This window comes from Sparus aurata, chromosome 12 (genome assembly GCF_900880675.1).
Source record: "Sparus aurata chromosome 12, fSpaAur1.1, whole genome shotgun sequence".
NCBI classification, from domain to species: Eukaryota; Metazoa; Chordata; class Actinopteri; order Spariformes; family Sparidae; genus Sparus; species Sparus aurata.
This window is the reverse complement of record NC_044198.1, coordinates 23,633,422-23,647,148: the sequence shown is the minus strand read 5'-3', so window position 1 is coordinate 23,647,148 and position 13,727 is coordinate 23,633,422. Positions and strand designations below refer to the sequence as shown.

Here is a 13,727-nt window from a genome sequence, read left to right as displayed (position 1 = left end):
TGTGCTTTGCATGACATACATACATACATAGACAGTTGTTATTCACACATAAACAGTATAGCTTCACCCTGTGGTTGAAGAGCAAGACGCTGTTCCTCATAGTATTTGTCCACTCAGGTGACCTTGTAGCTTTCTGCTGACAGAGCAAGAATGTTGATTAAATACAAAAGCTATGCGAGAAACTGATAATATCTTGGTTACATTTTTCCAACAGTATCATGCTCAGTTAACTTCTCACATGAGAACCCACACAGGTGAGAAACCGTAACCCTGCGAGACCTGGGGAAAGTTTGTCTGATCAGTCTGCTTTGACCAGACATTTGATGACGCGTACAGGCAAGTAGCCTTGTATTTGCAAAATATGATGGAGGTGGTTCAGTTCTATTGTTTCATGTTTAATTGCGCAACTGTAACTTTAAATGACGTACTTGAAGAATCCTCAGAGAATCAATATACACAGGAGGAATGATGAGCTGATGCTGAATGTGTACAATTTCAACTTTCCCCTTGTTTTCTCTGCCTATTGCACAAAATGTATTTGTGTTAACAACCAAGGCTGACTGTGTGGGTAGTGACAACAGGTTTGTGGGGTTAGGGGAGGGGGGGTTAAGCAGAGATGGACAGAGTACTGGACCCCAGTACTTGAGTAAGAGTACAAATACTACTGGTCAAAATTTACTCCGTTACAAGTAAAAGTAGCTCAGTCGACATGTTACTCGAGTAAGAGTAAAAATGTACTTGCTTTTAAAGGTACTTAGGTATCCAAAAGTACATGCTTTTAAATGTACTTTAAGTAAGAGTAAGAGTAAGAGTAAATTTCTTATTTTTCACATCAATGAATTACTATAATTTTTTCTAAATGAATTTAAGGACCTTTTAACTCTTTTTTATGAGAATTAACTCTTTGAAACCACCTGCACTGATGTGCTTGCTTTTAGAACCACAATGTTATATAAAGCCTGCAGAAACACCTATAAAAACAAATAAATGAATGGGATCACAGGAGGACAGCAGATGTTGCAGATGCAGATGTTTATTAACAATCATTAAAACTGTAACCAAATGAACCTGCACCGTCCAACTAACTCTCCATCATTTAGCTAAGTTGGGAACTGGAACCCCCTCAAAGACCAATGTTGTCCCCAGACCACTGGTTGAGAATCACTGCTTTACAAAAAACTACATCTGATGCAGCCATTGTCGCGGTTTTGTGTTGACAAACGCAGTCGAGAGCGTGGCTACTTTGGTGGTATCCTTATGGGGAGGGATGACGTATTTCCGCTTTTGCGTAGATCCCAGTGGAGAGCGTGCACTGTGATAGGTTTCCTTCTTTGACAAACACAGCTTGTGTCCAATAGTATTAAAAAAATTTAAAAAAGAGCAGACCTGAAAGTAACGAGTACTTTTCAGCCTTCCTAGAAATTAACTCGAGTAAAAGTAAAAATATTTGTCTTGGAAATGTATTCAAGTAAGAGTAATAAGTACCAAAGAAATCTAATACTCAAGTAAAGTACAAATCCTCTGGATATGTACTTAAGTACAGTACTCAAGTAAATTTACTCCGTTACTGTCCACCACTGGGGTTAAGTAATTGTGATGTTAAGTATATTGCATTGTAATGTTTTAAAAGAAATAAATAAAAACTGTTAATCACAAAAAAAATGTGTTTGTGTCTATCTTCATGCTGATTTGCCCAAATTTGTTAACATGATTAAAAAGTCGAGTTAATTGGTCTCATCTGTCCCACTTATTATCGCTCCTCGTGTCCTGCTTTTATATTGAATGAAAAGAGTACCACATTTCTTTGTGGAATTATGCAGAGTACATCTACACCTTAATACAAGGAGTACATAAACATAGTGTAAACACACCGTGAAAAGAACACTTTCACTTCACTTCATCACTTCACTTCATCTGCTGTGTGCAGCTGCCCTCTGCTGTGACATCATATTCCAGTTTCACTTTCTTTTAACTTGAAACCAATGTTTGAAGTGTTGTTTTATTTCCAGCTATGTAACATCTCCTGCATATGATTTAAGCAATATTCACTACAAATCTGTGGGTGTTGAATCTACAGACATGGCCGGATTGATCTTCTAGAAGGTCCAGGGGCAACAGTGAGTTGGTGGGCACCTTATAACCCTTCTGTTCCTGTCACACTCAGTGTTCCCAGTTGAAGCAAAGTATTCATTTCTTCACCAGGTTTACAAGCCTGCATCACCAGCACTCAACTTAAATCATGTATATTGCACATTCTGCTTCGGTATGTACCTAAGTAAAGTCACAATTAATCATATTAAAACAAATCACATGGTGTACTCGACTTTTGAGGCTCCCGGGTGCACCTTGGCTTGATCATGCGAATATTACCCCAAAATCAGATTTTCAAACAAATGTATCTTATTTCTGTAGAAGCTACGTTTTGATTGTGTTGAATGATTAAAGGTTGTATACCATGTATTTAAATGTACACATCAGCAAAATCTGTCATATGGTCAGAATAATACCGTAAATGTTATGCCGTTTAAATTGCTTAATTCATTAGGTCATCTCATCAGATAACCTGATGACAGTCTAAGTGCCAAAATGCTGTTGTCAATAAACTTTATTGCAAGTGAAGTGGACAGTGTGAGTCGTTTTCCTGATTTTTTTCTACGACTACAGTTGCAGACTGTTTTGGATTTCATGGTCTCCTACCGTTGCTATTTGACAGTTGTTTTTTTGTATTTTCTGTAAACTGTTTTTTAATTATTATTTTTTTTACTTTGCTGAGGTTTGTATTCATTATTCCTGTGCATTCTGGTTTCTGTCTCGGAAACGCTGGCTATAAACAATTTGGTTCTTGTGGAGATGGTGGTGTTAAATATAGTTATACCATGGTCTGGGGGAATACTCGATTCTGATTGGCTGCAGGGTGTCCATTAACCCCTGATATATGGACACCTACTAAGTAGTTCCAGTCAAATTGACTGTTCACAGCTGTAAATCAATGCGCTAGCTGGTGTATCAAATCTGAATATTTTATTTCCAGTACTGAGTGCAGTCCGTCAGTCCTTCAGTGTCTTATCCTCTGAACACCACAGGGTGGCGACTGTAACACACAAGCTGCAGAAAGTACAATACCCCTCTAAATTTACTGATACGCGAATAATAATCTCACATCCCGTTCGCTGTTCAACTCTCTGCCTCAGGCTGCGGCTACAGTAGCGTTACACACGGCCGGTCATTTGTTCGTGAAAATCTTGCTATTGATTTGGGTACAATGACATGACTGGTTTGCTAGCTAATCATGTTAGCTAGCATAGTGTCAAATTATATTTACTGTTTGTCAACCGTACGCAATGTTATTGACTTTGAATCTTGCTAGCATAGCGTTAGCTTTCTTGCTCATGGCTGAGCGGACTAGAATATCTCCTGTTGCCAAGTCGTATCTATGATCCGTCCTATTTACTGGAGGAGTGAACAACGTCTCCGTTGCATAAGAATCTTAGGGGAGAGTAATGACTGTTCCAGGCATTAGTCAAACCCTCAGGCGTTACCAGGGAAACATAGTTATGGCTTGTGAAAAACTTTATATTTTGATTGTAAAACGCATGAAAATATAAATTAATGGTCCGAATTTCTTTTCTTTTGGCAAGTGACCATGGTATAAGCGGGATAATGCCCTTCGAGGTGTCCATAAACAGGAGTTAATTAATTTACAGCGGTGAACAGTCAATTTGACTTGAACTACTTAGTAGGTGTACATATATCAGGGGTTAATGGACACCCTGCAGCCAACCAGAATCGAATATTCCCCCAGACCATGGTATAAATTAATTTAAATAACATGTAAGAAATGGAAAAAAACTATTAAAAGTCTTTTTGAGTCTGCTTAACAACTGGAGAACATGTGTTGGCCCAATTATTTTGTTCAAGTTTAAAACTGTAGTTAGATATTTAAGTTTCAAACAAGTTCTGAATTAAATGTCTTCAGTCTGAAGCGGAACTAAAAGCCTCCGCGGCGCACTTCCCCTGTCGGAGCCTTAGAGCGTGGCACCCAGCGGAAGTAAACAGTCGCAGTTGGTAGCATTAGCTGCATGTGTGTAATGAGTGAAGTGAAGACGGTACTGAGTCACAGCGCAGCTCATTATCATCAACATCACGGAAGCAAAAGTCACAGTGATGATGCAAAAAACTCTACTTCAACAGACATTCAACATAACACTGACCCAGGTAAAAAGTCCTTCAAATGTGACACATGTGGAAAGACCTTCAAGTTCAAGTCCCAATTGACTATACACCTAAGCATCCACACAGGCGAGAAGAAGTATTCTTGCAAAACATGTGGAAAAAAATTCAGGATTCGTTGTCAGTTAACAGTCCACAAGAGAACCCACACAGGTGAGAAGCCGTATTCTTGCAAAACATGTGGGAAAGCTTTCACGCTAAACTGTTCCTTGAAAGTTCACATGAGAATCCACACAGGTGAGAAGCCGTATTCTTGCAAAACATGTGGAAAAAATTTCAGGTTTCGTTGTCAATTAACAGTCCACATGAGAACCCACACAGGTGAGAAACCGTATTCTTGCCATACATGTGGGAAAGATTTCGGGTCTAATTTTGAATGCAAGCAGCACATGAGAATCCACACAGGTGAAAGGCCATTTTCTTGCAACACATGTCAGAAGACATTCAGCTCTAGTAACAACTTAAAAAGACATAAGAGAATCCACACAGGTGAGAAACCGTTTACTTGCAAAACATGTGGGAAAGATTTCGGGTCTAATTTTGAATGCAAGCAGCACATGAGAATCCACACAGGTGAAAGGCCATTTTCTTGCAACACATGTCAGAAGACATTCAGCTCTAGTAACCACTTAAAAAAACATGAGAGAATCCACACAGGTGAGAAACCGTTTACTTGCAAAACATGTGGGAAAGCTTTCAGCCAACACTCACACGTAGAACTCCACATGAAAATACACACAGGTGAGAAACCGTATTCTTGCCAAACATGTGGGAAGACTTTCATCTCTTGTGGCGACTTAAAAAAACATGCGAAAATACACACAGGTGAGAAACCTTATAGCTGTAAAATTTGTGGGGAGGCTTTCAGGTATAGACATAGATTAACAAATCACACGAGAATCCACACAGGTGAGAAACCTTATGCCTGTGAAATTTGTGGGAAGGCTTTCATGCAGCGTGGTCAATTAAGTTATCACATGAGAATCCACACAGGTGAGAATCCGTATTCTTGCCAAATATGTGGGAAATCATTACGTAATGCATGTAGTTTGAAAAGGCACACAAGAATCCACACAGGTGAGAAGCCGTTTACTTGCAAAATATGTGGGAAAGATTTCACGCTAAAGAGAACCTTAACAGTTCACTGGATGACCCACACAGGTGAGAAACCTTTTACCTGTGAAATTTGTGGGGAGGCTTTCATGGTTCGTGCTCAGTTAACTTGTCACATGAGAACCCACACAGGCGAGAAACCGTATTCTTGCAAAACATGCGGGAAAGCTTACATGCAAAGCAGTAGCTTACTTTGTCACATGAGAACCCACACAGGTGAGAGACCTTTTAACTGTGGAATTTGTGGGGAGGATTTCAAGGGTCGTGACCAGTTAACTTCTCACATGAGTATCCACACAGGTGAGAAACCTTTTACCTGTGAAATTTGTGGGAAGGCTTACAGGGGTCATACTCAGTTAAGTTCTCACATGAGAACCCACACAGATGAGAAACCGTAGCCCTGCGAGACCTGGGGAAAGTTTGTCTGATCAGTCTGTTTTGACGAGACATTCGATGACACGTACAGGCGAGTAGCCTTGTATTTGCAAAATATGTTGGAGATGGATCAGTTCTAGTGTTTCATGTATAATTGAGCAACTGTAACTTTGAGTGACTAAATGAAGAATCCTCAGAGGATCAATATACACAGGAGGAATGATGACCTGATGCTGAATGTGTACAATTTCCCCTTGAGAAGATGTCAAAATATGTTTTTTGAGTCAATCTTCATGCTGATTTGCCCATATTTGTTAACATGATTTAAAAGTCGAGTTAATAAGTCTCATCTGTCCCAATTATTATCGCTCCTCCTGTCCTGCTTTTATATAAACAGTTGTATTTAAAAACTTGTAGTTTTTACAGTAGCTTCCATGTATGTAACCAAAAAGTTAGCTGTTAGTTCAAAGTAGCAGTTTAGAAAAGAGCACCACATTTCTTTGTGGAATTAAGCAGAGTAGAACTACACCTTAATACAAGGAGTACACAAACACAGTGTCAACACACTGTGTGAAAAGAGTATAAACATGGTGTTAAATATAGTTAATTATGAATTTAAATAACATGTAAGAAATGGAAAGAGACTGGGGGGCAATCTCCTATTATAATATTTTGACTAGTACGGACAATATAAACAAAGACAAAATATATTAAACCAATTCAAGGTCAATAATAGACTAAATTATACAAAATCTAGATTGCATAAGATGTATCTCCTATATGTGGTATATGAAGGTACACTGCTCCAATCTTTGTGGTCGTGTCCAAAAACTCAGCCATTCTGCGATAAAATATTTGACTGTCTGTCCAGAACGTATGACATCACTCTGAAGCCAGATCCACTAATAAGTGTTTTGGGGGCCACACTTGATTAAGCTGCTAAATTTCAGTCTCAAGCAGTTTTATTTATCATGGTACTAGCAAAAAAGGGGGTCAGTTTCAACTTGTGAGATGTGGATTAGTGAACTGAGCAGTGTATTACATCTGGACGAGCTCAGATATCACTTAAACAAGAAGCTTGAGTTATTGACAAATATTTGGAATCCTATTAAAACTTTTATGACTAGCAATGTTTTATAATCTTATAATTTTACCAGATATCTGTTTCCCCAAGTATAAATTTATCTTGCTCATGTTAACATCCTTGTATTATTGTAATGAGCCTCCTGTTTGCCTTTGCCCCATGTGCCTGAGTGCCTTTGCTTTGTAAGCATCAACATATGTCTGACATCCAAATACCAAAACACTCTCGCTTTTTTTTTCTTTTCCTGTCTTTTGACAATTTGACATCATTCGTTTACACGTTTGTGTTTATGCTCGTTTATTTTAATGGTATGTTCTTTGTTTACTTACAGCAGTGTTAGAGGAAATGTGTATCGTAATGCAGAGGGTACAAGGAATCTTTGTTTTGTTTGTTTGCCTGTAACTATTTTTTTTTCTTGATACCCACTTGTACTCAGTTTGACACGCTGAGAATTTCATTTTATACAGTGATTGAGGGGTGGGGGGTATTCTGCAAGCACAATTTCTCTTAATTTAGACACATTTGTGTACTTTCGTCCATGAAGTACGAATATGATCGGTCAAATAACTTTATTTGAACTACAAATTACAGGACCAGCCGCATGAATGTTTACCTTGCTGTCAATGGTTGTTTTACCCTTTTGTGAAAAAACGTTAAGACATGTTTAAAAAAAATAAAATAATTGCCATTGGACCACCAAGTTTTATTTTCCCTTTTTTATCTTGTTTGATTTTATTTTGAGGGGCGGGTGGTTTCTCCCCTTCTCTGATGAACTGTATGGATGGCGTTGTCTCGTACTGTTCTTATGCTTTTTCTGTCTCTCCCGCTCCAAGATGTCAGCCAGTGCACAGAGAACCTTGTCATGGCGCCATCTGTATCTTCCCTTGCTGAGAGCTGTCTTGCATCCCGCCAGTATGTGCGCCAGATTGACCTTCTAGAGGGTCCAGGGGCAACAATGAATTGGAGTCGGTGGGCACCTTATAACCCTTCTGTTCCTGTCACACTCAGTGTGCCCAGTTGAAGCAAAGTATTCATTTCTTCACCAGGTTTACAAGCCTACTTCATCAGCACTCAACTTAAATCATGTATAATGCACATTCTGCTTCAGTATGTACCGAAATAAAGTCACAATTAATCATATCAAAAAAATCACATGGTGTTCTCGACTTTTGAGGCTCCCGGCGGCACCTTGGCTTGATCATACGAGTATCCTATTTCTGTAGAAGTTATATTTTGATTGTGTTGAATGATTAAAGATTGTTTACCATATATTTAAATGTACACATCAGCAAAATCTGTCATATGGTCAGAATATTACTGTAAATTTTATGCCGTTTAAGTTGCTTAATTCATTAGGTCATCTCATCAGATAAACTGATGACGGTCTAAGTGCCAAAATGCTGTTGTCAATAAACTTTATTGCAAGTGAAGTGGACAGTGGGAGTTTTTTCCTTGATTTTTTCTGCTACTACAGTTGCAGCCTGTTTTGGATTTTATGGTCTCCTACTGTTACTATTTGACAGTTTTTTAAATGTATTTTCTGTAAACTGTTTTTTAATTATTCTTTTTTTACTTTGCTGAGGTTTGTATTCATTATTCCTGTGCATCCTGATTTCTGTCTCTGTCTATGAACAATTTGGTTCTTGTGGAGATGGTGGTGTTAAATATAGATAAATTAAATGAATTTAAATAACATGTAAGAAATGGAAAAAAAAACTATTAAAAGTCTTTTTGAGTCTGCTTAACAACCGGAAAACATGTGTTGCCCCAATTATTTTGTTCAAGTTTAAAACTGTAGACAGATATTTCAGTTTCAAACAAGTTCTGAATGTTTTCAGTCTGAAGTGGAACTAAAAGCTTCCGCGGCGCACTTCCCCTGTCGGAACCTTAGAGCGTGGCACCCAGCGGAAGTAAACAATCGCAGTTGGTAGAGTTAGCTTCATGTGTGTAATGAGTGAAGAGAAGACGGTACTGAGTCACAGCGCAGCTCATTATCGGACGAGTTAAAAACAGAACAATGAGTTCAGTTGAGAGTTTGAGAGAGTTTGTCAACGAGCGACTAACTGCTGCTGCTGAAGAAATATTCAGCGTTTTTAAAACAACTATCGTCCAGTACGAGGAAGAGATCGATCGGCAGCGCGTCATGCTGGATATCTGCTGGAAACCCCAAGTAAAGTTACACAGGATAGGTGAGTAAAAGTTTCTTATTTTAATAACAATGTTATTCAGGGCCCTGGAGTGGCCACAGAGGGGGACATATACATCGCAGCCACGTTTCACCACATCGAGCGAACAAACTGGTGATTCCCGCGTTTCAGCTGCACGGCTGAGCTCCATTCTAGAGAAGACCGCGGCGAAACTCCGCTCAGAAAATGATGATTTTACACACAAAACGTTCCGAAAAATGTGAGGAACACTAAAACTCAACAGAAAGAGGTGTGTCTCATTCAACTTATTAGGAAGACATTTCGGCGTTGATGTTGAGTCAGTGGGTTAGATGAGATGGAAACTGTTGGAAAACATGTAGATTTTAAATTCAAAAACATTAATGGCAACTATGTGGAGCACTAAAGTCCTTTTAACAAGGTGTGTCCTAATCACCCAGTGTGTTAATACAATTCGGCATTGGTTTGGAGTCAGTGGGTCACATGACCTGGAAGCTATTGAAACTTTGAGTATTTCTACTTGTTATTCTGCCTTTGTTCTGCGTGCCTCGGTGCCCTTGTGAATGAGGGTTGCCTCTCAATGATCTCTGGAGGATAAATAAAGGTTGATTGGTTGATTAAGTATTCTCTGTCTTTTGTTTTCTGTCCCTCCAGAGCTCCCACAGCAACATGTCTGTAAGGAGGAGGAGGTTCTCGCTGACCAGCAGCTCTGTAACCAGGAGAGGAACTCCAGTCTGGACCAAGAGGACCCAGAGCCTCCAGAGATTAAAGAGGAACAGGAGGAACTCTGCAGCAGTCAGGAGGGAGAGCAGCTTGTACTGAAGGTGGAGACGGATACTGTCATGTTGACTCCAACACATGAGGAAAGTGACCACAGTGAAGCAGAACCAACAAGTGACCAGCAGCTCCTCTCTAACAACTCTGATGTAGCTGAGAGCCGAGACCAGAAAGGAGGAAAACATGGAGACTCGGGATCAGCTGGAGATGGAGAGCCAAAGGAAAAGAAAAAACATCACGGAAGCAAAAGTCACAGTGATGATGCAAAAAACTCTACCTCAACAGACATTCAACATAACACTGACCCAGGTAAAAAGTCCTTCAAGTGTGACACATGTGGACAGACTTTTAATTTAAAGTCCCAATTGAATATACACCTAAGTGTCCACCCAGATGAGAAGAAGTATTCTTGCAAAACATGTGGAAAAAATTTCAGGATTCGATGTCAGTTAACAGTCCACAAGAGAACCCACACAGATGAGAAGCCGTATTCTTGCCAAACATGTGGGAAAGCTTTCAGGATTCGTTCTCAATTAACAGTCCATATGCGAACCCACACAGGTGAGAAACCGTATTCTTGCCAAACATGTGGGAAAGGTTTCGGGTCTAATTTTGAATGCAAGCAGCACATGAGAATCCACACAGGTGAAAGGCCATTTTCTTGCAACACATGTCAGAAGACATTCAGCTCTAATAACCACTTAAAAAAACACAAGAGAATCCACACAGGTGAGAAACCATTTGCTTGCAAAACATGTGGGAAAGCTTTCAGCCAACACTCATATGTAGAGCTCCACATGAGAATCCACACAGGTGAGAAACCGTATTCTTGCCAAACATGTGGGAAGACTTTCATCTCTTGTGGCGCCTTAAAAAAACATACGAGAATCCACACAGGTGAGAAACCTTATACATGTGAAATTTGTGGGGAGGCTTTCAGGCATAGTGATCAATTAACCTATCACACGAGAATACACACAGGCGAGAAACCTTATACCTGTGAAATTTGTGGGGAGGCTTTCAGGCAGCGTTATCACTTATCTTATCACATGAGAATCCACACAGGCGAGAAACCGTATTCTTGCCAAATATGTGGGAAATCATTACGTAATTCATGTAGTTTGAAAAGGCACGCAAGAATCCACACAGGTGAGAAGCCGTTCACTTGCAAAACATGTGGGAAAGCTTACACGCTAAAGAGAACCTTAACAGTTCACATGATGACCCACACAGGTGAGAAACCTTTTATCTGTGAAATTTGTGGGGAGGCTTTCATGCTTCGTGCTCAGTTAAATTGTCACATGAGAACCCACACAGGTGAGAAACCGTATTCTTGCAAAACATGCGGGAAAGCTTTCATACGAAGCAGTAGCTTAACTTATCACATGACGACCCACACAGATGAGAGACCTTTTGCCTGTGGAATTTGTGGGGAGGCTTTCAGGGTTCGTCGTCAGTTAACTTCTCACACGAGAACCCACACAGGTGAGAGACCGTAACCTTGCGAGACCTGGGGAAAGTTTGTCTGATCAGTCTGCTTTGATGAGACATTCGATGACACGTACAGGCCAGTAGCCTTGTATTTGCAAAATATGTTGGAGGTGGATCAGTTCTCGTGTTTCTTGTATAATTGCGCAACTGTAACTTTAAATGACTAAATGAAGAATCCTCAGAGGATCAATATACACAGGAGGAATGATGAGCTGATGCTGAATGTGTACAATTTCCCCTTGAGAAGATGTCAAAATATGTTTGTGTCTATCTTCATGCTGATTTGCCCATATTTGTTAACATGATTAAAAAGTCGAGTTAATAAGTCTCATCTGTCCCACTTATTATCGCTCCTCCTGTCCTGCTTTTATATAAACAGTTATATTTTAAATACTTGTAGTTTTTACAGTAGCTTCCATGTATGTAACCAAAAACTAACTGTGCGTTCAGACCAAAAGCGCACAAAGAGGAAAATCCGCCTTGCCCACTCCACCTAAGTCGCTTAGTCACCCTGTTCGTTCTTGCTTTTAAATTCAAAGGGCTCACATGCCACTCGCGTTAAACACCACCACACAACTGCTGCTGTAGCACAGCCCATCCATTTACCGACATTGTTGATCACGGAAAGTTACTTGATGAACAGTAACTTGACAACGCACTACGCGAGCGCACTAACACACACACACACACACACGCACGCTTGGACACACGCACAGCCACTGGAGAAACTACTATGCAGGGGTGGACTGGCCATCGGGAGTACCGGGATTTTTCCCAGTGGGCCGATGGACAGCCGATTTTTATTTTATTTTTATTCATTGATTTACTTATTTCTGCTGCGCCTATCGTTTGTCTGTCGACCGCAAGAGAGAGAGAGATTGGCGAAAAAATGAAGCTGAGCTTCAGCGTCTGTCCAAGGAGGAGAGCAACAGGACCAGGCTGCCTGGTGGAGGGAGGAAGAAGTCTAGCGAGGAGCTTAAGATAAACATGCGGGGATGGGTGATCAGCAAACGGGCACGCCACGAGAGAGTGTCCCGCAAAATGATCAGGGCGATGGCAACACAAATGTTTGCCACCGTGAGTGACAGCAGAGATGAGGAGTTTGCAGCGAGTGCTGGCCAGAGAATTCACAGAGAAGCTGGCGAAGTTTATGACATTTTCATCCCAGATGTTTGCCCCAAATAAACGCCCCGGCTATTATTTGGTTTATTTATTATTATTTATTTACAATATGATAACTCTCCCAGCCGGGGAGAGAGACATGCATCAGAATGCTCAGCTGCAGACACAGCGGAGAGGTGACGAGTAATGACCGTAATCAAGGTTTCCAGCGCCATCGCTGAACGAATGTTTGGTAGGAACCAAAGTTACGAGGGTGTTTCTCTCGGACCGACCTGACCGAGGGACGACAGCAGAACGAGACATCCCCATTGGTTATCGCATGGCTTTTCCCCCTTTTCCACCTAGACGCGTCATAGCTCATTACATAAAGTTGGAGGATTTTTAAAATTTTTTCCCCTCCTAATCCGCCTATTCCTCCCGCCTCCGCCTTTTCCACCTTTCCCTCCTTGTCTGCCTGGCTCCCAATACACAATGAATGACTTCCGGGATCTTTTTCCTCTTTGTGCGCTTTCGGTCTGAATGCACAGTTGGCTGTTAGTTCAAAGTAGCAGTTTAGAAAAGAGTACCACATTTCTTTGTGGAATTAAGCAGAGTAGAGCTACACCTTAACATAAGGAGTACACTAACATAGTGTAAACACACTGTGAAAAGGATATAAACATGGTGTTAAATATAGTTAATTAAATGCATTTAAATAACATGTAAGAAATGGAAAGATAAACAAACATAACCCAATAGACTGGGGGGCAATCTCCTTCTATTAAAATATTTTGACTAGTACGGACAATGTAAACACAGACAAAATCCAGGATGAACGGGTAAAGGAGACGTCTACTCGGATAGCTGAGGAAACCTGGGAGGAATGTCTTTGTAATGTCAGTAGGTGTTCCCTAAATGTCAGACATATATAAATCCAATTCAAGGTCATTAATAGACTACATTATACAAAATCTAGATTGCATAAGATGTATCTCCTATATGTGGTATATGAAGGTACATGGCTCCAATCTTTGTGGTCATGTCCAAAAACTCAGCCATTCTGAGATAAAATATTTGACTGTCCGGAACGTATGACATCACTCTGAAGCCAGATCCACTAATAAGTGTTTTGGGGGCCACACTTGATTAAGCTGATAAATTTCAATCTCAAGCAGTTTTATTTATCATGGTACTGGCAAAAAAAGGAGTCGGTTCCAACTTGTGAGATGTGGATTAGTGAACTGAGCAGTGTACTACATCTGGACGAGCTCAGATATCACTTAAACAAGAAGCCTGAGTTATTGACAAATATTTGGAATCCTATTAAAACTTTTATGACTAGCAATGTTTTATAATCTTATAATTTTACCAGATATCTGTTTCCCCAAGTA

At 40.2% G+C, this 13,727-nt stretch overlaps 2 protein-coding genes across 2 annotated transcripts; both read left to right on the top strand.

Moving 5' to 3' along the window:
* The first annotated feature begins 4,049 nt into the window (after positions 1-4,049).
* On the top strand, positions 4,050-5,884 carry LOC115593336 (zinc finger protein 260-like). Its single transcript, XM_030436854.1, has one exon. It carries the CDS (start codon positions 4,080-4,082, stop codon positions 5,739-5,741), a length of 1,662 nt encoding a protein of 553 aa, XP_030292714.1. The 5' UTR covers positions 4,050-4,079; the 3' UTR covers positions 5,742-5,884.
* A 1,456-nt stretch (positions 5,885-7,340) lies between these two features.
* On the top strand, positions 7,341-11,566 carry LOC115592979 (zinc finger protein 501-like). The gene is made up of 2 exons (XM_030436297.1): positions 7,341-7,345; positions 9,881-11,566. The coding sequence occupies exons 1-2, from the start codon at positions 7,341-7,343 to the stop codon at positions 11,241-11,243; spliced, it is 1,368 nt and encodes a 455-aa protein (XP_030292157.1). The 3' UTR covers positions 11,244-11,566.
* The last annotated feature ends 2,161 nt before the right edge of the window (positions 11,567-13,727 follow it).

Excerpts from the sequence above, each read along its gene's own strand:
- LOC115593336 (XM_030436854.1), top strand. The coding sequence starts at position 4,080 with ATGTGTGTAATGAGTGAAGTGAAGACGGTACTGAGTCACAGCGCAGCT.